This window comes from Ilyonectria robusta (assembly GCF_021365365.1).
Source record: "Ilyonectria robusta strain PMI_751 chromosome Unknown BGZ61scaffold_6, whole genome shotgun sequence".
Classification (NCBI taxonomy): domain Eukaryota; kingdom Fungi; phylum Ascomycota; class Sordariomycetes; order Hypocreales; family Nectriaceae; genus Ilyonectria; species Ilyonectria robusta.
This window is the reverse complement of record NW_025764440.1, coordinates 1,307,821-1,332,549: the sequence shown is the minus strand read 5'-3', so window position 1 is coordinate 1,332,549 and position 24,729 is coordinate 1,307,821. Positions and strand designations below refer to the sequence as shown.

At 54.9% G+C, this 24,729-nt stretch overlaps 9 protein-coding genes across 9 annotated transcripts; 2 read left to right on the top strand and 7 right to left on the bottom strand.

The window, feature by feature from the left end:
- Window positions 1–210: 210 nt before the first annotated feature.
- On the bottom strand, window positions 211–2,703 carry BGZ61DRAFT_346953 (armadillo-type protein; the record flags this gene model as incomplete). Its single annotated transcript, XM_046239931.1, has 2 exons — window positions 211–1,156; window positions 1,208–2,703. The coding sequence occupies 2 exons, from the start codon at window positions 2,701–2,703 to the stop codon at window positions 211–213; spliced, it is 2,442 nt and encodes an 813-aa protein (XP_046106913.1).
- A 3,138-nt stretch (window positions 2,704–5,841) lies between these two features.
- Window positions 5,842–6,402, bottom strand: BGZ61DRAFT_475977 (uncharacterized protein; the record flags this gene model as incomplete). Its single annotated transcript, XM_046248754.1, has 1 exon — window positions 5,842–6,402. The coding sequence occupies one exon, from the start codon at window positions 6,400–6,402 to the stop codon at window positions 5,842–5,844; it is 561 nt and encodes a 186-aa protein (XP_046106912.1).
- Window positions 6,403–6,703: 301 nt separating this feature from the next.
- BGZ61DRAFT_492463 (uncharacterized protein) lies at window positions 6,704–7,975 on the top strand (the record flags this gene model as incomplete). Its single annotated transcript, XM_046250552.1, has 3 exons — window positions 6,704–6,850; window positions 6,965–7,073; window positions 7,131–7,975. The coding sequence occupies 3 exons, from the start codon at window positions 6,704–6,706 to the stop codon at window positions 7,973–7,975; spliced, it is 1,101 nt and encodes a 366-aa protein (XP_046106911.1).
- A 118-nt stretch (window positions 7,976–8,093) lies between these two features.
- Window positions 8,094–10,549, bottom strand: BGZ61DRAFT_416626 (putative DUF21 and CBS domain protein). Its single transcript, XM_046243392.1, has 4 exons — window positions 10,022–10,549; window positions 9,748–9,974; window positions 9,021–9,690; window positions 8,094–8,968 (listed from the first exon to the last, which is right to left on the bottom strand). Exons 1-4 carry the CDS (start codon window positions 10,237–10,239, stop codon window positions 8,374–8,376), a joined length of 1,710 nt encoding a protein of 569 aa, XP_046106910.1. The 5' UTR covers window positions 10,240–10,549; the 3' UTR covers window positions 8,094–8,373.
- Window positions 10,550–11,083: 534 nt separating this feature from the next.
- On the bottom strand, window positions 11,084–13,356 carry BGZ61DRAFT_447929 (D-isomer specific 2-hydroxyacid dehydrogenase). The gene has a single exon (XM_046245417.1). The coding sequence runs from the start codon at window positions 12,960–12,962 to the stop codon at window positions 11,238–11,240; it is 1,725 nt and encodes a 574-aa protein (XP_046106909.1). The 5' UTR covers window positions 12,963–13,356; the 3' UTR covers window positions 11,084–11,237.
- A 936-nt stretch (window positions 13,357–14,292) lies between these two features.
- BGZ61DRAFT_447925 (Glyoxalase/Bleomycin resistance protein/Dihydroxybiphenyl dioxygenase) lies at window positions 14,293–15,929 on the bottom strand. The gene is made up of 6 exons (XM_046245416.1): window positions 15,808–15,929; window positions 15,687–15,756; window positions 15,597–15,625; window positions 15,048–15,484; window positions 14,725–14,998; window positions 14,293–14,626 (listed from the first exon to the last, which is right to left on the bottom strand). The coding sequence occupies exons 1-6, from the start codon at window positions 15,893–15,895 to the stop codon at window positions 14,451–14,453; spliced, it is 1,074 nt and encodes a 357-aa protein (XP_046106908.1). The 5' UTR covers window positions 15,896–15,929; the 3' UTR covers window positions 14,293–14,450.
- A 1,231-nt stretch (window positions 15,930–17,160) lies between these two features.
- On the top strand, window positions 17,161–19,157 carry BGZ61DRAFT_348188 (uncharacterized protein; the record flags this gene model as incomplete). Its single annotated transcript, XM_046240040.1, has 3 exons — window positions 17,161–18,207; window positions 18,263–18,724; window positions 18,774–19,157. The coding sequence occupies 3 exons, from the start codon at window positions 17,161–17,163 to the stop codon at window positions 19,155–19,157; spliced, it is 1,893 nt and encodes a 630-aa protein (XP_046106907.1).
- A 300-nt stretch (window positions 19,158–19,457) lies between these two features.
- Window positions 19,458–20,737, bottom strand: BGZ61DRAFT_447921 (uncharacterized protein). Its single transcript, XM_046245415.1, has one exon. The coding sequence runs from the start codon at window positions 20,719–20,721 to the stop codon at window positions 19,684–19,686; it is 1,038 nt and encodes a 345-aa protein (XP_046106906.1). The 5' UTR covers window positions 20,722–20,737; the 3' UTR covers window positions 19,458–19,683.
- Window positions 20,738–21,093: 356 nt separating this feature from the next.
- On the bottom strand, window positions 21,094–22,528 carry BGZ61DRAFT_492457 (uncharacterized protein; the record flags this gene model as incomplete). Its single annotated transcript, XM_046250551.1, has 2 exons — window positions 21,094–21,606; window positions 21,659–22,528. The coding sequence occupies 2 exons, from the start codon at window positions 22,526–22,528 to the stop codon at window positions 21,094–21,096; spliced, it is 1,383 nt and encodes a 460-aa protein (XP_046106905.1).
- Between the last annotated feature and the right edge of the window lie 2,201 nt (window positions 22,529–24,729).

The following is a 24,729-nucleotide window of genomic DNA, read 5'->3' as shown; positions in this document are numbered from 1 at the left end:
AACATGCCATCATAAAAACAGTACTGCGCCCATGATTACCAACAATGGACCCGTGATTTCCCAAAACCAAACAACCCGGTAGACAAAAGAACAAGAGAGAAGAAAAAAGCAACCTGGTAACCCGGAAATCATGGTGCAGCCTGCCTGCCGGTCTCCGGCGACGCTCTGGAGAGTAGCGCATCAAACCCCTGCCGCCGAGCCCAGATAGTCTCATTCTAGCCATCCGTCATCCTTGGGCGCCTGTGGCTTATCCATCCCAAAGTCAAGCCTGGGCATCTCAAGCTTGGGGGCTGGCTCAACCTTGATCTTCTGACCGCCTCCAGCCTTCTTGGGCGAGCTGCGAGACTCCGGCGGCGGTCCATATCTTACATCCTTGACATCCCAGCCATCCTCGGCCGCCGCCGCGACCCAGGTGCGCAGACCATCATGTACACTGCCGTAGAACTTCTCCTTGCAGAGACGTAGACTACCGCCAAGGCATCGCTCCCATCCGGAGATGTTAAACTCCCCTCGGAGGTTGTTCCGCTCCTCCTTAGTAGCCGCACAGGCGAGGATGGCGTTCATGAGATCCAGATGGGAAGCCAAGTAGTTTGTAGCATCCCACTCCACTCCACCTACGTACGGGGCTGCCGGGACCGGTGGCCGCTCCTGGGGGAAGTGTCGAAGCATGTATGAGTATGCTCGGTTATTACCCGGGAATGAAGGGTCGTTCACTCCTGAAGCATTTGCTTTGTCGGATGAGAGGGAGACCACGTTGACGTTGTGGAGGAAGATCCAGAAGACTTCCTTGGTGACGCTGACCACCTCCTTGCACCAAACGCGGTACGGCCTGTCACGTCTCATTTCCATGACAAATGGAACTGGGCGTTCATCCTCTTTTGGCTCGGGGTCCCTGAGGTGTGCCAGGATGCTCTTGGCTCTGAAGACTCGCTCCGCTGGGGACGCACTTTCGATGTATGTAAACAAGACTGATGTGATGATGTTGCGTGTTGTAAATTCGCTGGGACCCTTCTTCTCAGGGTCGAAAAGCATGTGCAGCAGCTTCGGGAACAATTCACCCTGGATCGAGTGAAGATACTGCATAGCACGTGCTGTCGTAACCAGCGCCTTGAGGCACAAGAGGTTCTCATGGAGAAGTGCATCTTCGTGTTCCTCCCTATAATCAAGTTAGTCACATGTCATGGTGAAGAATGGTTCCAAGACTTACCTCCACTCAACATCCATGATCCGGGTGAGAAGGCTCACAATCTCCTTCATGCCACCCTGTTGGATGAAATCCTCAATCCATGCAACCGTCTCGTTTCGTAGCAACAGGCGAAGCTTGTGGATCTTGCCAACCTCGACCAGCTGGGGCTTCTGTACCTTTCTCAGATACGCGACATAGTCGGCAGGGCCCTGCTGGAGCTTGATCTTGGCCAAGAGACCGGTGTTAGAGGAAGATCCGCTAGACCCGGGAGGACCATCACTAATGATGCTCTCGGTCGACTTGCTCCTGAAGTGACGACCGAGAGTGTCACCCTTGGACTTCTTCGTAGGGGAGCTTGGCTCCTTCGGCTCCTTCTTTCCTCTCGAGAGAGTGAAGCTCTTGCCACGGGTGCGCTTAGGCTTCTCCTCGATAGCATTGCCCGAGGCGATGGCCGATCCATCGATACTGTTGACACTGCCAGTAGATCCGGGTCGATCATTCTTGGCGGCAACCATCTCCGCCCAATCCTGGCGGATGAACTCCATCTTGATGGTATCATTCAAGTTGCGCATCTTGTACCGCTGGTTTTCGGGAATGTTTCGACGGTCCAGCATAGCTTCGAGGTGTCTGTCGACGTCCTGGGGGTTGAACTGCGGCTCCGCCATCTCAGGCTTGGGGCTCGCCGACGTCGACTTGGACCGGCCGTGAGAAAATGAGAAAGCACCCAGAGCCTTGGACCGACTGGACTTGCCGCTTGTTTTGGATGAGCTGGAGTCCTTGGAGCCCTTCCGCATACCCTCTTGAGAGAATCTGAACTTGGAGGGGTCGGTCTTGGAGTGGATAGGGACCTGGAACGACTTGGGTCGCTCCTTGAAGCCCGAGCGAGTATTCATGAACAGGTCCGTGTCACTATTGGTTCGTCCCTCCTCGACACTCGCATGTCTGCTTGGTTGCTGGTACAGCGGGTCACTGGTAAATTGGGCGAAGATGGGTGGCGTCGTTACCGGCTCGTCCGGTGTTCTGTTCTCCTTGTCCTTGGACATTCGGATATCCTCATCGGACAGTAGCTTGTGTAAATTCCGCAGCGACTTGGGCCTGAGCAGCGCAGCCAGGTTGGTTCCGGACTTGGTTTTTTGAGGCTTCTTGGGGGAGCTCTCGCGGGACTTGGCCGCCTTTGTATCCTTGGCCATGGATGTAATCACCGTGAGGTTGCCGAGAGCGTTCTTGGTCGGTGATCGGGACCGTCCGCGAGGGTCGTCTCGGAAGTCTTCTCGAGACTGGCGAGAGAGCCGGGGAGCCGGCTCCTGTTGGTTCTGCTGCAGCTCGCCAAGAGCTCCAGGGTTGTTTTTGGAGAAGTTGCCAATGGCTAGGTCGTCGTAGGTACTGGAGAATGAATAGCCTCCTTGCAACGGCGGCGAAGCCAGGGCGTCACCGTTCGACGCTTGGCGGCGGTGCATGAAGGACTCCAGGATCGAGGACTTCGGCCGGGGCCGTCGGGGTGCGTCGAAGCTGTCCATAGCTGTCGAGGAGAACGAGACAGGTTTTCTGTCCCAATCGGCAGCTCCGGAAGACGAGGGTGGTTCGGTCTCGATCGTCGATCAGAGAAAGACGCCCAAGCCACGCTGCAACACGGGTGACACGGGTAGCCTCCTAAGCAGGTTTATCGGCGGGCGGATGCGAGTACAGAAGGGTAGGGGAAATCGATGTCGGAAGAAGAAACGAAACAACTGAAAGGAAGCTCACGCCCACCCCGTTGGTGAGTGGGAGAGAAGGAGAAAGCAGGACTGCAAGAAGAATGCTCGAGATGGGAACTATGCCATTGTGGATTAGAGGAAGAGATAAAACCGGGGTAAGAGGTTCAGAGTTAAGAGTAGAAGAGCACGGCACGTTCGCTCAGTCGGTCAGTCAGCCGTTGCGAGGGTGGACGAGTGGGTTGTTTATCGTGACTGTGTTGCCGGGGAGACGGCGGAAGTCCGGGGTGGGCTGTCTTATCGGAGTGGACGCACGGGGCAGATAGTGGATGGCGGATGCATGGTGTGGTGGTAGCGCAGGGTAGCTCGCAGCAAACAACGGGCGGACACAAAGAGAAAAAAACAATAGCAACCGGACTCTAGCTAACATACAAGGAGATTCCGTCACTGTCGATGTCGGCTTCTCCCAATTCACTTCTTTTATGAATGTGGATAAATCGGGGGGCCTACATAAAATCTGACCGGCCCAATTGATGCGCGATGCTGGTGTATGATTGACGGGTGGATGACGTCGCCCAACCAACACTCGGCAGACGATCCGTGATGATCTACCTCGTAGATCCCTGCTTCATTCCACGTTCCAGAATTCTACCTGACTACTTCGATATATGGGCATGGGTGCCTCTATCAGGCTGAAGTTCTCACTTTGAGATTTGGGGATCTGGCAGTCCAGACTCTGAAACCACTCTCGGGGAGCAATCATCATTTCGTCCATAGCACCCTGTCACATGTGTTTCGGGTAAAGGTATGTGGAGATGCGTACTTACATTCAATTACTCGGTAACTTACAGATCAAGATACTTCAACGCTAAACTAGTGCAACAATCAATGGGTGCTAAGGTGCTGGTGCTGCCCGTAAATAGACCGACGGGCTGTCATCATGTCCGACGACGCCTGACGAAATAATGCATCACGAATACCGGCTGATTAGAGAAGCTGATCCTCAAATGCCGTTCAAGATACGTGCCTTTCTTCGATGCTCACCATCGCTCAATCGTAATATTTTTAGGTTATTTTTCACATGCACACTCATTGCCGCTTGTACTCATGGCCACCAGGATATGGATGTGGGGAGGGCGCATTGTGCGACAGCTAACGAAGGCGAGGAGATTGCAATAGGAGTAGCGGGAAGAGGAGGAGGAAAGAGTCAGTGATGCGGTTCGAGATAGGAACCATATATAGAGGATGAACGGAATCATGATTTACGGGGGGCGTCTCCCGCAAAGTCGAAATGTCAGCTTCTGGTCTCCAAGAAGAAAGCCTGCCAAACCCAACACTTCAATGCATCATGACTTCTCTAATTCCTACCCCCACCATCCACCAGGTTTTCTATAAGCAAATAAGAGCCCGAGCTATAGAGAATACATAACAAGCTACTGCCGTGATATCGGATACCCCTACGACCAGAAAGACGGAGCAGAGAAACGAAAGTATCCTACGCTTTAATGTTTCTTTGGAAAAACAGGCTACTAACCCTCCCCGACTTTCCATGGAAAACCTGCTTCATCTTCAAGGTCATAGGGATATACACATTATGGTGGCAGCATGTTCTATGCGATATATGGGTCGAGTTATTTTTTGCTTTAGAAAGAACCTGGAGGATAATAGAGTTGGACACTGGAGAAGCTTTGATATATTAGTATTGTGGTTGGAAGATGTTATTTCCTGGGATTGGAGACTGACCTCCCGACTTTACGGGAGATGCCCGTTATATACCGCATGGCTCAGGATGAGCCTGTTTGTCCACTGACAAGGCAAATGCACACAGAAAGCAAAGTTGAAGACGTGAAGGTTGAACTAAAGGATTGAAGTGAAGGTAAAGGCGCAACACCTTTATTATGTGAGTTGCTGTATCTCCCGCAATTGGGCGTATGCTAAGTGTGTACCCCTATTATTTCCAGATACGGCATGGCTGTGATTTATCTGATGATATAGAGTAAAACATGGGCTGGGAAAGCGCTGGCAGAGAGCGCCTCGTCAATATCTATAGGTTGTGGACTATTGCCGGAACCAACACAGGGGTTAGAGAGAGCACCCGGGTTCATTCCGTTAGGGTATCTGAGGCTCTTCCGGTTCGTTGTGCAAGAGGCGAAATGCAAGGAACGTCTTGACCGTGGTCATGGGTGGAAGAGTTTGGGCAGGGCGGTAGACGTGTGCATATGTAGGCCTTGGACTGCATGTGCGGTTGGACGGTGTGGACTCTACATTTCGTGGGATGCAGGCTTTCTTTAGGGTGCATATACCGCATGTACTAGTTAGAGTCTTGGACTCGCAAAGGTGTTACTTGTTACAAAGACTGCGAGAGGCAGAAGACGGTCTCCTTCACAGCGACGTGGACTAGCTTCTAGGGCATTGCAAAGGGACGAGTGGGCGTCCCGCGACTTGGTCAGCACACCAAACGACACCCTTGTCGGCGTTCGTCTCCACTGGCTGGAGATCCCGGTGGTGGACCACCCAGTGCCCGGCTGGAGTGATCGGTAAGTGGACTCGTCGCTCGTCGATTTGGGCAGTTGCTCTTCGGGGAACATAGGAAACATGCATGTCCGGCGGATCTTGAGAAGCCCCATCAGCCAGAGAAGCGGGAGCGAGAGAAGGGGACAGGGACGGGGAGAACAGGCTAGAAGGACAGAGACACGTGAGAATGGAGAGACTTATTAACAACAATTTATGTAATAGTAGATCTGTCTACAGGTCCTAGTGAGCGAGAGCGAGAGCGAGAGCGAGCGAGAGAGAGAGAGAGAGAGAGAGAGAGAGAGAGAGAGAGAGAGCAAGAGGGCTTAATGAAGGATGAGGTGGACTTACATACCCGAGTTCCCCAGAGCCCCGATTGAGTACCTCGCTGTTCGCTAATTCCCTGTCATGGCCAGACTGTGGATGCTGAAACTGAAACCCTCTGGAACTGGCTCAATATTCGTCCATTCTCCATATCGTGGGAATTTGTGCCTTGCACCTTGCGCCTTGCGCCTGTCTCTGTCTCAAATGCCGCCGCCCGCTACCGAAGGGCCCACTCCGCCCGGACTTGTCCCCATAACCACTCTTTCTACCGCGTTCGTCATCCCCCACTTCCCCACTACCCTTCGCCCCGCATGCAGCATAATATTCATCGTGGTCCTCGCCTCTTTGAACCTGCGGCGTGGGCACGTCGACGCTGGACCCTGTAAGTCGCTCCCTAGTTGCGTGTAGCCCTGGAATGAAAAGATAGGAACGGAGAGCCCAAGCCATTAAGCAAATAGTTCGCTCGTCCGGGGCCTGGTCTCGTGTTACGGCGCGAGAGACCAACCGGCGTCCCCGCGGCGCTGGAGGCGGGGCAGTTCGCTCACTGACAGTCAAGACTTGCTGGGATAAATATTTAACCCACGAATACCCCTCCATCGTCATCTGTGCCATTGTCAGGATATGTCTTTTTGCATTCTGCCGTCTGAGGAACCAAATCTCGGGATCCTTGTCTATTTTTGCTAATCCCATAACTCCTTTCGTCGCTGGTTGATCGCCTCTTACATTGACTGACCCGGCACTGGCTGAACTGGTCGACTCGCCCAATGCTTAGCTGCCGCTTCTTAGTTCCACCCTGATTGCAGGTGCATTTGCTGTCGCATTTTACCCCCGGTCTCATACCGACGCCCGGCATATGATACGGCATCTCGCCCATCGTCATAGGCTTCGCTTTTTGCAGTCGTCGCCCACTTCCATCCTCTCCCTTTCTGCTTCTCTCCCCATCATTCCAACGCTCGCGAGAAGACCATTTTCTTCGACTTCACCCGCCGCAATGCCTGTTCACCATCTCATGGTCGGCACCTGGACGCCTCCAGGCGCCATCTTTACTTTCGCCTTTGACGATGAGGCTTTGACTTTGAAGCTCGTCAAGCGGACCCCGATTGCCGAGGATGAACCCATCTCGTGGATGACGTTTAACGTTGGTCTCACCCATCACTTACTCACTCAATTGGCCTGATTCAAATGTGACAATTGGATGGAAACCAAACGTTGGGACTCAATTGAACGAACCTGCTGACTTGCCCTCAAACAGCACACCAAAAAGACCATCTATGGTGCCGCCATGAAGAAGTGGTCCAGCTTCGCTGTCGAGTCGCCCACCACCATTACCCACCAGGCCTCTCACCCCATGCAGCACGACCGTATGTCCAACTGCTCTCGAGTCTTTAATTAAAACAAGACTAACATTGTGTCCGCAGCCAATGCCTCTCTCTCTACCACAAACACCCGTGCCATCTTCCTCCTCGCCGCCCAGAAGCCTCCCTACGCCGTCTACTGCAACCCCTTCTACGACCACGCCGGTCACGGCGCCGTCTTCACCACCGACCCGGCCACCGGCGCGCTGCTCGAAAACGTCCAGAACTACGAGTACCAGCCCAACTCGGGCATCCACGGCATGGTCTTCGACCCCTCCGAGACCTACCTGTACTCGGCCGACCTGCGCGCCAACAAGATCTGGGTCCACCGCCGGCGCTCCGCCGAAGACCCGGCCCTCGACCTCGTCGGCTCCGTCGACTCCCCCGAGCCCCGCGACCACCCCCGCTGGGTCGCCCTGCATCCTTCCGGCCATTACCTGTATGCGCTGATGGAGAAGGGCAACCAAATCCGCGAGTTCGTCATCGACCAGGAGACGCACATGCCCATCTACACGCGCCGCCACTGGCCTCTCATCCCGCCGGGCATCCCCGAGAGCGACCGCTGGACACAGTACCGCGCCGACGTGTGCACGCTGTCCTCGTCGGGCCGTTACCTGTTCGCCTCTTCACGCGCCAACAAGTTCGACCTGACCGGCTATATTGCCGCCTTCGCCCTCAGCGAGGAGGGTGCCGTCGAGCGCCAGATCCTGCTCAACCCCACGCCTACCAGTGGCGGCCACAGCAACGCCGTCTCGCCGTCGCCGTGGACGGACGAGTGGGTCGCCATCACCGACGACCAAGAGGGATGGCTCGAGATTTACCGCTGGAAGGATGAGTTCCTAGCACGCGTGGCGAGGGTTCGCGTGCCTGAGCCCGGATTTGGCATGAACGCCATCTGGCATGATTGACTAGCCGCAGAAGCAGATGGAACGTATAAGGAAACACCTAAGCTATAGAAGGGCAGGAACACTAGACTCCTAGAGCGGCAGGACCCAATCATGCATACAAGGAACATAAAGCCAAATCCAATGAATTACGACTAATTGAGGAAAACTCGTCACACCCGTGCCACCCACCTTCACCGGCCGTACAGAGTGAATACATGTCCTCATACCACCTCTCGTGCCAGGTTTACGTGAAAGTGACTGGGCAAATCTCGACTGTAATAAAACAATATAGCCAGATTAGGCTCTGTCATTGGTCGAGACTCCTTTATCCCAGGCTCTGGAAACTCTGCTATCCTGAGCTACATCTTACAGATACTCCTTATCAAATGCCTTCTGTCTCCCACGAATCCCATCAATTACTATTTTCCAGTCCCGTTACCGTTGGTCTTGGCAGCACCATCCAAGCTGTACGGCTCATCATCCACCGCATTTTCATGCATTGCACTTAATAACGGCGTTCGTTCATTGCCGCCTGTGGCAATTTGTGAGTCTCTCACGCCGAGATGCGACGCGGGCCGCGGTGATAATCTACTGGCAGCGTCAAGACCCTGCTTGATCTTGAATACACTAGCCCGAGTATTGTTGAGCGGCCGGGTCGCCCTGTTGGCGGGGCCGAGCCGGAGGTGTTGCCTCATCTCATCCAAGCTCGCCTTGACCAGAACTGGCGGACCCTCGATGCCGCCGTCAGAGGTACGTCGCTTCATGTGAATCGCCGTCTTAGCGGCGTTGTGGAATCCGCCATCGTAGTTGCTGTGGTAGGAGCCAACCATTATCGCTTCATCATCCAGGTCGGGGGCTACATCTACCAAGATGGCGGTTTCGGGGGCGCTTTTGCTGGCGGCAGCTGCCACGGCGGCAGCTTCGGCATGAATACGGCGAGCTCGGGGAGCGGGAGTAAGGCGTCGAATTGCCTTGTGGACATCGACATAGACATCCGACTCGTCGACAATTTCCCTGCTCGTGGGTTAGCGGCTGGTGAACTAGGTGATGCATGGGTTTGACTTACTCTCCAATCAGCTCCTCAATCACATCCTCAAGAGTAACAACGCCCAGAGCGCCATGATCCGATCCAGGGAAAGCCGAAACAAGAACCATGTGGGACTTACCCTCCTGGAAGAAATTTATTATGTCCAGACAGCTTGTCTCCGGTCTTGTCTCGACAATTGCGCCAAGGGGGACATCGCGGACTGGGATCCTGTCCTCGGGGTCGTAGGTGATGAGCGTCTTTACCAAGAGCATACCGACAAAGTCGAGCGGGCTTCCGGAACGGTATATGGGAATTCTCGAGTATCCCGAGGTCAAGATATCATCCATAGTTTTCTCGTCCAGAACGTGATCCTCCGAAAGCGTGTAAACGTCATCCATGGGTGTCATGACCTCGGCCACAGGCTTGTCCTTCAAGTCTAGAACCGCGGTGATGATGGTGACCTCATCCTGGTTGAGTCGCTCAGAGAGTTCGCCCAGGGATTTGTGGAGCGTAACGAGCGTCTTCAAGCCACTCTTTTTGTAGAGCGTACCGTGGTCCTCGCCCAAGATCCAATCGAGAAGCTTTGCGATGGGATAGGACACAGGTCCCGTGAAGTACATAAGTGCGAGGACAGGTTTTGACATGTAGCCACCGATTTGAAGACCGTATCGGACGCAGACGGACTGGGGGACGATTTCACCAAAGATAACTGTATTATGGTTAGCACACCCATCAGGTGAGGGCAATTTACAAGGGTGCTGCGTACCGATAAGCACCGTACTGCCGACGACGGCTGCAATGCCACCGCCAAGGGTCCTGTCCAAGACAACGGGCAATGATTCGTTCACGATGACATTGGAGAGAAGCAGTGTGACCAAAACCCAATGTTTTCCTCGGTTTATTAGCTTGAGAACTCGCTTCGCATTACGATGTTGGGGTTCCGTGGGATCGCCTGAGAGAACCTGGAGGTAAATGCTGTCCTGCCCCATCAAGCTTGGCATTGTCAGCATTCGCCAAGGAAACGAGCGGAGGAGACTTACGCAATCGTCAGGCCCGCGAATGCACCGCCGAGCAGTACCAGGGTCATTGAGGCCACGAGAAGCACCACGAGGCTCGGGCCTTCGCTGTCAGGCTCATGAGAGTGAGGGCTGCGTTTTGACAGCGGGTGCGCCGCAACGGCAGTCAAACCAGTACCAAGGATTCGGCCCAAGCCCAGCACGGCGGGCCGCAGTGCGCTGTACCTCGCTGTTCGTCGCATCTTTGCGCGTTTGTGTTTGCGAAGGTGGGCGATTTCAATTCGGTGGTGTGATACTGGAAGTGGTGGCCAATTCGGTTGTGTCGTCGGTTGATGTTGGGTACTCGCTCTGATTCGACGGCGCGAGCAACTGGAGTCAAGGAAGGATGTCCCTGCGATAATGTCGAGAGGGCAATACGAGACGGGGAGTGGGCGATCGACTGCAGTACCCGTGTCGCGCTGAAGCCGTTCAAAGGAGAAGAGCAGCGGGATTGACTGAGTCTACGGGCGTTGCGACCCTTTCGCACCGAAGGCGGATGTTGATGGTGAAGAAACAAGAACTGGGAGGCACGGACAAACATTTGGAGACAGAACCCACTAGGTATAGACGGGGTCACAGGGAACCACAAGGAACGATGACGCCAACAGGGTGAGCTCTCAGCGGAGGGCGATGGGTCCTGATTGGCCGGAAGCCCACTAGCCCAGGTGCAAATGCCCGATGCATCCAGCGGTAACGCCACTAAAGGCCCCATATCACAGCGCTCTGTCCCACTAATTGTCGTGTAACTGTAATACGATACGGCAGTACGGCAGTGAGCAGTGGGTAATGGGTGGCTGCCAAGGTATCACCCTAATTACCACGGCTTTGGCAATGTTCCACCGGAACTGTGTAAGCGGGAGTCATCCATCTGTAAACAAATTCGACGATTGATGCACAGCAACAGGAAACTTTATCGATTAGCTAAGTTGATGTCTCACCTCTATTGGCGATAAAGGTGTCACGCGACCAGCTGCAGTGTGCGGAGGGAGATGAAGGACGGCAACGGTGAGACTCTCGGACAATGAATGCCATGGCTTGTGTCGCATGGTCTAAATTGCGGTGTTGGGTGCTGATAGCATCCCTGCCCTGGGCAAGTTGGCAGAATCCACCAACAAGATGCGATTGTAACCTCTCCCCTCCCTGCACAGCAATCCGAGGTTGCGCCATGTTCCCGAGTGCAAAATGTCTAGGCGCGCTCCTCTCACAGCTTGACTAGACTTACATCCAAAACGCCCTCTGAATTCCTGAGCCCTTCGAGGACTTCATTGCTCACCGGCCCCAAAACACCCAAAATCATCAACGCCTCGTTGCCCTTGGGTCCATCCAACGGCCCGTCCTGCACGGCAGCCAGCTGCTGCTGCTGTGGGTCGAGGCTGGCGACTTGCATAAACTTGATGTTGATGCCGTGCGCGCCGAGCACCATCCCCACGCCTCCAATTTTGCCCGGCTCGTCGTAGTTGTGCAGGATGATGAGCGTGCCCTCCGGCGTGAAGGCGCCGTTGAACCGGTCCAGCTTGGAGATGTACACCTGCTTGTCAGACGCGTATCCTTCGATGACTTGCTCGTTCCCGCTGTTGCCGGCCTCGTAGGACCGCAGCGTCACTAGGTTGGCAAACGTCGGCGGCTGTGCCTCGCGAGAATGCGTCTCGCTGATCACAATGCCCTTCTCCTTGGCAATGAGTGTCGCGTTGACAATGTTGACGTGCGAGTCGCTAAACGACGCTACCAGGCCCTTGACCAACGCTGCGAACAGAGGCTTCGTGTTGGGCATGCCTGCCAGGTCGCCGTGGTAGATCAACTCGAATCGCCGGCTGCCCATCATCCCACCCTTGCTGCGCACAAAGTGCTGCGTGTACAGCCGGCCCATCTTCTCGACCAGTTGCACAGACGGCTGCAACTTGCGGTACTCCTCCGGCAGGATGATGGGTGCGTTGACGGCGCTCGTGGGGAGGCCACCACGGAGGATCTCAAGGACTTGTTTACATACGTCCATGGAAACATTCTCCTGGGCCTCAACGGTGGATGCGCCGAGATGAGGCGTTGCCACCACCTTGGGATGCTTGCTGAGCTTTGCAGCTGCTGAGTCTGGTTGGAGCGGTTCTGAGGACCAGACGTCAATGCCAGCTCCGGCAATCCATCCCTCATCTAAGCCCTTGATCAACGCTGCCTCATTGTACACGCCACCTCGTGCCACGTTGAGGACGCGGGCCGTCTTCTTCATTTTCTTTAGTTCCTCCTCCCCAATAAGATCCAAGGTCGTTGCCAGGAGAGGTGTGTGGATTGTCAAGAAGTCCACCACAGGTAGGAGGTCTTGCAAGCCGGGGACAAGCTGGACGCCGGCCTGGCGCGCAATATCGGCGCTCGCGTACGGATCAACCGCAACGACTGTCATGCCCAGGCCCTTGGCCATCCGGGCCACGTTCATACCGACCTTGCCCAGACCGATGATACCCAGTGTCTTGCCGCTGACCTCTACGCCAACGAGCTTGCTGCGTTCCCACCGTCCATCCTTGACAGTCCCATCGGCACGGCCCAGATTCCGGGCCGTCGCTAGGAGGAGTGCGACAGTGTGCTCTGCTGCTGCAAGAATGTTGCCAGCGGGTGAGTTGACAACGATGATGCCCTGTGTTGTCGCAGCCGGTACATCGATGTTGTCGACGCCGACACCGGCTCGAGCGACGACCCGGAGCTTGTTCCCTGCTCGTAATACGTCGGCCGTGACCTGAGTCTCAGACCGAACGATGAGGCCATGGTATTGAGGGATGAGGGAGACGACCTCCTCCGCCGAGAGACCAAGCTTGTTGTCCACGTCAAAGTGGGGAGTGAGAAGTGCCAGGCCGTCCGGAGAGACCTTCTCGGGAACCAAGATCCGGGGCCGGGCTGGGCTCCCAGACGACGGGGGATCATGAGTAGCTGAAGGGGCCATTTTGGTAGGTGTACGATCTCAGTGTATGTGATCAAGAAATTTGGTGGGAGAGTAGTGACTATGTAAGATTTGTATGGGTGATGTCTTCAAGCTGCGATGAGAAGCGTGGAGATGCGTGTAAGTAAAAATCGGGAGAAAAGAATCCAGATGACGTGCAGGATATAGGCCCTGACCCCCTCTCTTGACTCTTCCCTCTTCCACCGCCTTAAGGAGCACGAGAGGCGCTCCGCCACCATTCTCTCCGTGTCCAATCCGACGGAACAGAGCCCAGCCAACCGAAGGTCAACGATGAAGCCTTAGACACGGAAGCCCCTCATACCAGGCCGCATTGCATGCGGTGTCCCGTCCCGCGCTCGACTAATATCCATTACTGGCCTCCCCACGCCAAGATTGCATGTCTTAAAGCGTCCCCAGACGCGGGGGGACATCTTCCTACCGCTAACGGGCTGAGGCCGACGCCCGGAGGATGAGACACAAATTGGCCACCATACGCACCGCAGGCGGGGGATGGCGATGCTAGTCCAACGACGTGAGGCGGCTCGACGAACCGCGAGCCCGAACTTTAACCCTTCAACCCCTCATTTTCCCCATGCTGAACTACTGCAAGCCACAAGGCCAGTGGGCGTGGGGAATGGATCGACTGGGTGGCCACGGTGCTCCAGCCTCGATGCCGCCCACCCTTCCGCGGCACCCGGAATAGGCACAGCTTGAGGGATCGAGGCATCGAGGCATTGGGGGTTGCTGCGCTGGCAGGGTGGGCTGAGGCGGAACGATTGGGGGTGTGAGATGGCCATTGCCTGCATCCCTCGCGAACGAGAGGGCGCCTCTGCCGCCTACTTGTGCCGTCATTGGATGTCTTCTGGACCCATGGTGATGCTGTGACCACACTTTGTATCAGACTCATGCATGGTCGCCCGCGCGTATTGCTTTTTCGTAGCGGTAAGCATGTCCGTCGTCGGGCTTCTTGAACCTGATCATGCTAGTCAATCTCTCTTTCCGCACAAGTGCTATCCACGGCTAGTTGTGCCACGACGCCGAGATGGCATGTTTTGTTGTGTTGGGTCAGTGGTATATGAGGCTTTCTTGCATTTATGGATCGGAGGCGCAAAGAGTGGACGGGGTGAGGGAGTTGTACTAGATTTGGGTATATTAATTTCCTCTCGATGATGATTTTGAGTGATAGAGTAGTTACTTACGCCCTAGCATCCACCACTTGCAAGTAAAGCCATCTCCGGTCGGTTGGATATTCCAGGCCAAGGGCTGCGACCGCGCGACCGGGGGCAAATGCTAAAGACAGAGCATATGAGTCTCGCAATATATTGCAATTTCAGTTTGATTTGATCCCATGGGCCCATGCAAGCATAACCATAACCACTAGGAGAGCTGAGGGAAAACTTTGTGAATGAGAGGCCCATACGACAACAAGCCTCCCGTACTCAAATTAAAAAGCGGAACTATACTGTAGCTCATCTCTCTACTGCTGCGTTTTTAAAAGTTTGCCTTGCCAGTAAACTTCTCGTTCTGGACAATCTCAACCCAGTAACCATCGGGGTCCAGCAGAAACGCGACGTTCTTCATCCGTCCATCTGTCAATCTCTTCTTCCAGCTAACCTCGAGATCCTCGAACCGTTGGCAGGCGGCATCCAAGTTATCAACCGAGATACCTAAAAAGACGCACAGTTAGAAAAGTCCTGCTAGTTTGTGCCATCCACCCTGTCCATGTGGGAATGGTCCAGTCTAGCGCGCACGCAGAACAACTTACAGATATGCCCAAATCCTTGGGGTTGGCTGTTGCCGTCATGATAGTGGAAGCTCTCATCAGTTTCTGTCCCATGATTGTAAGTGAGCTCTAGAAGTCCCTCTCTGTGAGAGATGTCGCCGTTTTCAACCACAGGCGTGTCGCCAGGGTATCCCAAGAAGTAGAGGTTGAAGCCTGCGCCGGGATTTTCCAGGGTACGCATCAGAGTCATACCAAGCACATCCTTGTAGTACTTGAGAGACTTTTCGATATCCTTGACTCGAAGCATGGTGTGGTTCTATAAAAGTCAGCTGAGAACCATTTGAGCTCCATTGATGCATCCATACCATGGTGTAGGTGGACACATCAGTCACTTTGACGTCCTCCGTCTCAGTGTACGGGTTTCGGGCAATGACTTCGACCCAGTAGCCATCAGGGTCAAGTACAAAAGCAATGTTCCTCATTCGGCCGTCAGAAAGCTTCTTTTGGAACTTGTAGCCCGCATCCTCGAGGCGCTGGCACGCCGCCTGGATATTGTCCACGCTGATACAGAAGTGACCAAAACCACGGTGAGGCTCCTTATTGCCATTGTTGATCTTGTACTCAGGATCTGACTCCGTTCCGTGATTGTGAGTTAATTCTACAATGCCCTCTCTGTCGAAAACCGACTTGCCAGAGCTGACGGCGTTGGCGGAGTCGTAGGCCAGGAAGTAGAGGTCGAACTTGTTCTCGGGAAACTCGAGCTTCTTGATGAGGCTAAGGCCCAGGAACTCGTAGAACTTGACTGAAGGGAAATAAAGTTAGCGAGATAGCCTATGCAACATTCTGTGGAAAGCTATCGCAGCTATGTCAAGCCCTGGTCGAGTTCAGGTCATCAAGGTGGTGAGCTGACGTACCAGATTCCTTAGGGTCCTTGACTCGAATCCTTGCCTAGCATTAGTGCCTGTGGGTCTAGCACAGCTGAGGGGCCAAATCCGGGGGCTTACATCGAGTGGTTGAACTTGTAGTTGTTGGTATCCGTGGTGGCCGCCATGGTTACTGATCTCACTTGGTTTCCTGGCTCCAGTCAGTGGCAGGCTTCTCGAAGCGGGGGTGGCGAGGGAGTACCTCTGGAGAAGGTGGCAGAGGTTGATTTAGGGAAAGAAAGGGTGTTCTGGATGGCTCTGAGACGTTGCACAGCTCTTGCGGCGTTCATTGAGATGAGGCAAATGTCTTATCGTTGGGGTAGAACATGCAAGACGCTGAATAATCTCGCCGGTTGAATGTGGGTGAACCCCTCCATTCTAGCTACCCCACTTCGCGTTTGACGAGGGTGCATCTGTACTGACGTCAAACGACGTATCCGGGATATTTCTCTGGGAAGAGGGAGACTAACCGCTGCTACGAAGACCATTAAAGTTAACGACGCACTAGGCCCGTGACGCCTAACTTCTACAAGTGTTGTCTCATTGAAGCGGCAGTTATGTCATCGTGACATATGGATATGCAGCCAATCCCGGCATACGACCCCAGGCACTGCCACGGATCCAAGGAGTTTGGTAGCAGTGTGCACAGTTCATATTCCATCCTGTGAATCATGGGCACACAAACACTGAAATTCTTATGTATCCATCGACGACTTCGTCCAAGATGTCACCAATATTTTGGGTGTAGGGTAGGGCCACAAGTCGAGGAGCACTGTACACTCGACTGAGATTCATTTCATTAGCGAGATTTCTGCCCTTAAGTCAGGATCTACTCTCAATAAAGAACCTTGGTGTTATTATTCCAAGAATCAGCACTTAGTCTCATCTGGCAGTGGGGAATGAGATGTCGCTATTGCTAGCAGGAAGCTCTCCCTGGACTAAGTTGACGCCAGGACGAAGGTAGTCAGCCATGGCCAGATGCTGGATTTCGACCTCGCGGCATATGTACTCTGCTATGCGCATGGAGGTCGAAACGAACATCTCGATCCAGATATGGCAAAGAAAATCTTCGCAACCCTCATGGTTGGATTCCTTCAAGGTTCTGACCGGGATGTTGAAGGGACCCTTGTTGGTTCAGTGCCACTGCCACTGCCAGCCGGGGGTCGATGCAACTGCGGGGCCCCCATCCATCGCTGGAAAGTCTGTCGACCGCACCGTGTGCCGCTCTTCGACTGTATGATTAGCCGCCCGCCTCAGCTTGGCCTCGACTTCGTACAGCCTCATCCTCCTCCTCCGCCCATTTTTACTCGACTCTTGAATCACACTGGAGGTCTAGTATGCGAAGCTATGCTATTTGTCTCCTCAACCCTCATGGATATCGCGCCTTGATCACCAACGACGCTGCGATTCTATGAGGACGACACAACGTCATACCGCCCTGCCTGGACGATCCTCAACACGCCCCAGCACCGCCTGCTCAATCACCAACACCAACCGTCAAAGTGCGACGCCGAGACCCCCCAACATCCCGAAGATGGAGCGCCCTCGCAACCTCATGGGGGAGCCCTACGAAGACTCAGTTATCATGGATGATCAGGCAGGTGCCGACGCCCAATCCAGAACACAGGCTCGGTCGCCCTTGACCAAGACTCGGTCCATGTCGGATGGAGGAGGCACTCCCTCGAAACTATCGCCCTCGCCGCACATTGTCGAGGCATCTCGACGAACTTCTAAAGACGACAGCACCATCCGCGACACCCCTACCCCCGTCACGCCCCGTCGCACAGACTTCAACTCTCGCGGCTTCCCTCCACCCCGTCGCGAGTTTACTCCTCCCGCTGGAGCCTCGAATCCTTACGTTAAACCCGCTCCTCTCTCTCCCAAGCTCGACCATTCACAAATATACGCCTCGCCGACAAACATCCTTCCTCGTCGCTCCCGCGGCCTCGACTTCTCGCGCGCCGCGACGAGCCTACACCACTCGACCCTCGCTGAGCAGTCTTCTCCAGACTCGTCCCCTACCGCGGGTGGCCGGGCGATGAACATACCGAGCCGGAGGAGCAATTATGGAGGGCCAGAGCTGACTTCGACATCCCTGTGGTCCGTCATGGGCAATCAGGAGAAGATGCACGTCAGTAGTTCTCTCGGGAGCACCCACGCTGTCGGGTCAGATTCTTCGAGCTCTTCGGATGACGATGATTTGATGGATGAGGACATGGACGAATCCTATGTCACAACACCCCAGGTTTCTAAGATGGGCCCGGCCATGGGTCCTCAAGGCCCAAGCATCCCGTTCGGATCTCCTGCCATGAGCAGCCTGATGAGCTTCCAGCAACGCCAGCGTCCGCGCAAGCAACAAAAGAAGAAGGCGCGCGGACACTTGAGCCTTGGCTTTAGCAGTGCTTCAGCGTCTATTTCCAAATCGCCTCCTAGCAGTGCATCTCGTGCAAGACGAGAGAGCATAAGTTGGCAGGCGAACCAATTACACATTTCTGGGGCAGACGCAGACGAGGGGAGGATGATGGGCGATATTGATGGCCTCGGAGCAGACGGGCAGCGGGGTGTGATAAGGAGGGTAGTTACGCGCCGTGGTAATCTCCTGGTAAGTTACCATTCCTTGATACTCAGCATTGGCAATCGTTCTGACATCCGCATAGCCCAAGACGAAGACATTTGCTCGAATTCGGGCGGCCCTCCTGGAGGAAAGCGCACCGGCTGATACTGAGTTTCGACGAGAAGCGGAAGTGGTCAAACAGGTTCGCGAAAGCGACATGGACCTTGAGCCTAGGATCCCTCAAGCAACTGTCACAGAGTCTACTCAAACCACGACAACGGCGCCTTCCTCGCCCAACATGACGCAGCAGGACCCCTTGAGTGATGTCGCCGAGGACGACATGATGGGTGACCTGTCCACAGGCCTCTCAAGCAGTTTTAAGCAACATGTCATTAAGAATTCTAAAGGCAAGACTTTCTGGGACAACTTCTCCGAGTCGAGTAGCATGGGTGGTGCAAGAACTACACCTCCCCCAGCTGCCTTCCTGGCACGAGGCTCCTCCTCTGGCGTTAGCGAAGATGTTGCGATGGACTCTCCGTCCCTTGGCGGACCTCCTGGTTTTCCGGTAAACCCTTCCCTGTCCGCTCTAGTCTGCTTGTTCTAACTTCTCACAGCCGTCCCAGAACTACGGTCCTCAGCCACCCAGTGCAGCCGAAATTACTCGTCGTATCAATAGCAAACGTCGCCGCGATGACGACTTTGATCCTATTAGCTTTAAGCGCCGCGCTGTCAGCCCCGGTATGAGTGCCCACAACTCGCCCATTATGCAGAGTCCCCTTCAGCGCGATGTCCAGCCGTGGACCTCTGGTTCCCGACCTGGAAGCAATGGCGGCGATAAGGCTGGCAGCAGTGCACCCAGCGAGTCCGGCAGCACTCCAGGTAACCTGTCCGGCGCCAGCTCCTCTGCTGCACCTTCTGGCCGCCTTAGCAAGGGACGAATCGGTTTCCAGGGAATGATCGATACACACGACGGTATCATGCGGATGAGCATTGAGTAGGCACTCTGATACAGGCCATTCTTTGCTCAAAAATCCACTTTTTTGTCTAGTTTATTTTGGCATCGCCCCTCGCAAACTGTTTGGGGCAACTTGGCTTCGGCTTGGACTTACGGCCGTCTTGGTACTGCATCCTGGGGCGTTACGGACGGATAGGCGTTGTTGCTTCTTTTTGACCAGCGAGAGAGAAAAAGTATCCTGGGGCCTCCGCCGGAAAACAGGCGTATTGTTAGACTTTTAGAGAAGCCAGCTTTACTTGCTTGTAGTACACCTCAACTTGGAGGTAGCGGAATAAAAGCGGAATGTTAAGTAATAATATGATTCCCAAGTGTGATTTAGATATCGACTGTCTTTGTCTTTGGTATCTACCTAGTTCAACCCCGAACGCCAGCCCATACAAGAGACAATAGAGCTATCTGCTCTGTCCATTCTGCAAGGAATATTTGTATCTCAAAAGCACAGCTTTCCAACGCCGCCAATGCTACACCACAATTTCTCAAAGGACCGTCACTCGCTTGAAACTTCAAAATTACTGGACGCCAACACCCTCTTCGGGGACGGTCAGCGTGCCAAGCTTGTCGTCGAGCCAGCGGGAGAGGTCGGCTGCATGACGGCGGAGGGCAATGGCAGCAGCGCCCGTGCCGGCGGAGCTCTCGAGGCTGGCCGTTGTCTGGGCACCGGTGCTGATCATGCTATCGGCCTCGCCGGGGCTGCCGACGTGAGAGACATCGCCCGAGCGGTCGTGGGGATGGAGGTGGGAAGAATGTTCGCTGGGGCCGTCTTGGGCGGGGCCGACGCAGACGAAGAGTAGGCCGCACTTGAGGCGGCGAATGACGACTGTACCGCCGCTAAGCTGAACGGTGATTGTGGCAGGCTTGATGGGCTTGATCTTGGGGGCGTTTTGATATTGGTGCTGGGACTGGCTTAACAGCTCGTCGTCAGCGTCCTCATCCTCGTCCTCATCGGGTGGGGAGCTGCCAATGGGATCGGGCGTGCGGGAGCCGGGGAGAGCGGAGGGCAGCACGGGCGAAGAGGAAGAATGGATCGAGAGGAGAGAGGCGGCGACTGTAGCGTGGGTGCGCAGCACAGAGACCGGCTGGGGGCTGGCGTGCGCGAGGAGCTTCCCGTGAGGGGTGGTGAGGAGCAAGGTGGGCAGCGAGGCCGTCTGGTTGGCGTGGAGGAAGGCCGTGAGGCGCTTCGTGAGGAGGAGCGGCGGTGTATGATTCGGATGGGACATTTGGGAGCGTAGTGGTTGATTGGGGATGCGATATCGCGCGCGGGCGGATGGAGGTGATCGGAGGTCGACCGAGGTGCGTCGCGGGTTAGAGCTCAAGGGCAGCTGTTGCGGGTCGAGGGATTTGCGTGAGTGACGGCGAAGGCGGCAGCGAGACAAGGACGAGCTGTGAAGCGATCTGAAGTATGCGCGACGATGGACAGCGTTGTTGTTGACGGCCGTGAAAAATGGGCAGATGTCTGGAGAGCTGATGACGGTTGAAGCTTTGACGAGATGAAGTGGAGGGAATGTCTGGGCAGCAGCTTTGTTGGACCGACTGATGGCGGGGCTCATGGACTCGCACTGATCCAGGCCGAGCAGGGAAGGAACGCCAGGGTCTCAGTGCGGTAGCGGTGCGGGGTCCTTCACTGGCAAGAGCGTCGTGGGCCTGATGCCAGTATGGAGAGTATGGAGCCCAACGCCAATTGGGCCTCGCTGATTGCCACTGGTCGTGTAAGATCATTGGATCGAATTGTCATGGATAGGATCGGGTGCTTTGCAACAGCTGCACTAATTATGAATGGAATCTCTGAATAAATGAATGAATGGGTTTGTGAAATGAACGAGTACAAGGGATATTCTGTCTTTAAGAGCAGATTGTCAGTCGGCAACAATGGCGTCTCAGAAACCTCGACAATACAGCTTCGCCTCTTCCCCTCATCCTGTTCACGGATTTGCTACCACCCACCGCTCAGCCATGTCGTCCTCAAGATCCCGGTACTCCTTCCCTTCCTCTGTCTGCTTCTTCCAGTCTTGGTAGTACGCCTCCACATGTTTCGCGTGGTTGAGCGCCACAGCCGCGTGTAAGTTCTTCTGCTTCGGATCGTACATGATCAGCTCCTTGATGGCGCTGCGCAGCATCGTCGTGTACTTGGCCCGCGCGAGGTACGTGTGGATGTTGATGATGGGTTCCTCGCATATGTGGTGGGGCGGGCACGCCTTCCACACCGTATATGGCTCGTTACAATCTTCTTTGCCTATGTGCTCACAGCCCCCGAGGAGGCAATTGCAGCCATCTCGAAAGGCTGCGTTCTCCAGACAGCTCTCTGCCTGACAATACCGGATGTGACAGCAGCCGCACTTCTTGCAGCTGAATGCGGGAGCTTTGCCGGTCATCATGGTGAAGATGACAGCGCCGATGGACCAGAGCTCCTGCATCAGAGTGTAGGGGCGTTCATCCTATATGAAGGTGTGAGTTTTGATGGACGGTTGCGAGAAGTCCAACTCTTACCACTGAAGAGTCTTCTAATGGATAGTCTTCCACTGAAGAGTCTTCCATTGAATCGTCTTTAGGCTCTCTAAAATACTTCCCCATTGTTTCGATCAGCGGCTCGTTGCCTCGATAACGGGCCATCGACATGCCAGACGGTTTGGCTCCGAGCTTCTTCTTCACATTGGCGACATGGCTCGTCACTGTCGCCTTGCTAAAGTTAGCCAGCTTGCACTGGCCATAGGTCTCGGTGCCGCGGGGATGCTGGAAGTAGATGTTGGCGGGCTCTATGGCACGGTGAAGGATGGAAAGCCAATCGGCGTCAACGGTCCTCCACGCCCTGGACGCGCCAGGCAGGAGGCCCGCATCAAAATGCAGCCGCTTTCCATCGTGCAGGTATGTAACGGCTCGTGTCAGGGCTCGGAGGACATGCCAGCAGAGAGATTCGGGGAGATAGTAGGAAGAATCCTTGCACGGGTGCTCTTTGAAGAGCGCGCTGAGATTTGCGGCGTCGCAATAGTCCCAGACCAGATAGGAATCAATCTTGTCATCCTTTTTATGAGTCTTGGGATTTTTCTGAATCTTAGAAAAAGGTCGACTGTCGATGCGGCCGACAAGGCTGACGAGGTTCTCATGGTTGAGGATCTGGGCTACGACATGGGCCTGATTGTGTTCGTCGCGTAGTTTCTCCCAAGCGGCAGTGTCGGAACCTTTGCGAAGTTTCATGAAGTCCTCAACGGGGCGGGCGAGGTACTGTTCTCCACGAGGGTCTCCTGGTCGGACGGCGATCCATACACCGTGACGAATTTCTTTGACGAGTTCAAATCTGGGACCACCAGGTTTCTTCCTGGCAGCAGCCGCAACACCAGAGGACGCTTGACCCTGATCCATGATATCTTAAACGAAACAAAACAATTATGGAAGAAGGTGTTCAAGTGAGCAAGATAGGAATCAATCCTGGGGATATATCATGTCTGTTGTCGTCATTGCCATGTTGGCACGAGATATTGGGTGGGCGTTTGCCTCATCCCTTGCTTGAGCAAACAAAGAAGTAATCGCACAGGTCGTCAATGGTACCATTTTGGACGGCATTGATGTGTGCCAACCCCTCAGCTGAGATTTCTTTGTTCTCACTTCCAGGGAGGGTTCCCAAGCACAGAGCTTTCTGTGCGGAATCAGGTGGTGATCCAGCGGCACCCAAGAATGTGAGCCTGTTGAATAAACTTCATCGTTCAGGAGGAGAATCGAATAAATTAAAAAGAATTGCCTTTTGTGAGGAGATGGGGTGTTCCTTGTTGAGTTTTAGTTCATGCTCGCGCGATATTGAGCGGGCTGTGTTTGTTTCGTACAGACACCCTTTTGTTTGGTCACGCATCACATCGCCAAATCCACAAGCTTTAGCTTAGCCTGAAGCTTAGAACCATGTCCATGATAAACGCCAAGCTTGAAATGGGAGGACCAAGGGACCTTTTTGTCAAGACTAAACCTTGCTTCAAACACCCGTCGGATTTACATCAGCGAACCAACACCTCTCGGGTGGACGGCGATCAAGAAGGCCGGCCGGAGGGCCGTCAATCTCCCGGCGCGCCGAAGCCGGCGTCTGGACTGCAGGTGACGGCTGCCCAACCGAAGCGTTCGTAGGGGACTTGGTTCTTCCTGGGAGACGGCGATTTGCACGAGGAGGAAGACCAAGACCCTCCCTCCGCAAAGGCGCCTTGTGCCATTTGGTGTCATGAATTGGGGCGGGGGAGGTAGCCCGGGTAGTCAGTCTAGCCCGTTTCATCCGCAACGGGAGAGGGAGAATTGAATGCGTCGGGCGCGACGTGGGATTTGTGGGATTCGTTGTGATGGAACCGGTCTGAAACAGTTGGTGTCGCTAGACGGGAAAGCCGGCGTGGTGGAAGCACCGAAATCAGTCGTGCAACGCGTCGGCCAGCCGCATTTGGACGATTCGGATGCAGCCACGGGGATTTGATGTTATTATCGTCACCGCTCGCAGAATAGCTGCAACGGCAGCGGGAACGGCGATGAGCGAAAGCAGACGCCGTTGACAGCTGGCGGCTAACCCGCAGGCGTTGCCTTCTCGTCTGTCCCCGGATGGAGGAACCAGGATTGGATGAGATGCATTCGCGTTGGATTTCCGGTGGCGGTTGGACCCTCGTTTGAGCATGGGTCCATCTGCCTTGGTAGGCTCTGATCAACAAGGGAGCGCTTTGAGTGGTCAATGCAATCCTGGCGCCACCCGCAACCGGGTCCCCTGTTATGCCCTCTGAATGGCTTTCCCATGTAGAACGCAGTAGTGCTGCCCTCTGCGCATTTTCCCGGTCTTGGGGGCCTCTGAGACCACTGAAGATCCCCATGGATAGTGTCAAAGGCCCCCTGATGACGATATGGGCCTTCTGAAGCTTAGTGCCGGTTATCCTCAAGGCCAATCAGCAAACGGCGCGCCTCAACAATGGTTCCTCCCAAACGGCCGCTATCCAACCACTAAGCCCGAAACAGCCCGGGGCGGCTGGTACCTGCGTTGCAACGGGGCATGGCGCCACGCTCTGGCGCCCGCTATGGACGGCAGGCTGCATCTCCCGGAAAGCAGCTCTAGTCTCCGTCCCCGTCTCCGGCGGGAAGGTGGTAAAGTGGGAAGGTGGAAGGTGACAGGCGCGCTCTAGAGACCACTACCAGCGGCCTCCCCTTCATTTGCGACACTTGCTCCCATCTCCGTCCGTTTTCATCCCAAATCCTCCCGGCTTGCTATTGTCATGGCCGCCACAATAGGCCTCTGCCGTTCTCGTCACTCTTTTGTCCCGTTGCGTTAAATCCTGCAGCCACCCGAGACTACAATACCGACACCCTGTCGCTATCCCAGTTCCTTTGTTCTCGCCTTTCGCGCACATCCAACTGCAGCGCGCCCAGACATCCACCGTCTCTCCCTCCTCCTCCTGCGCGGATCCTTCAAACATCTCCGCTCGGCATCCGACGGTTCGACCCTTCCGTGTGCGCCCCGCGTCGTACCGCGTAGCCAACATCTCCCAATTGCCAAACCTCATCAGTCGTTAGGCTGTTGATGTTCCCAACCGCTCTTTCAGCACTCTCTA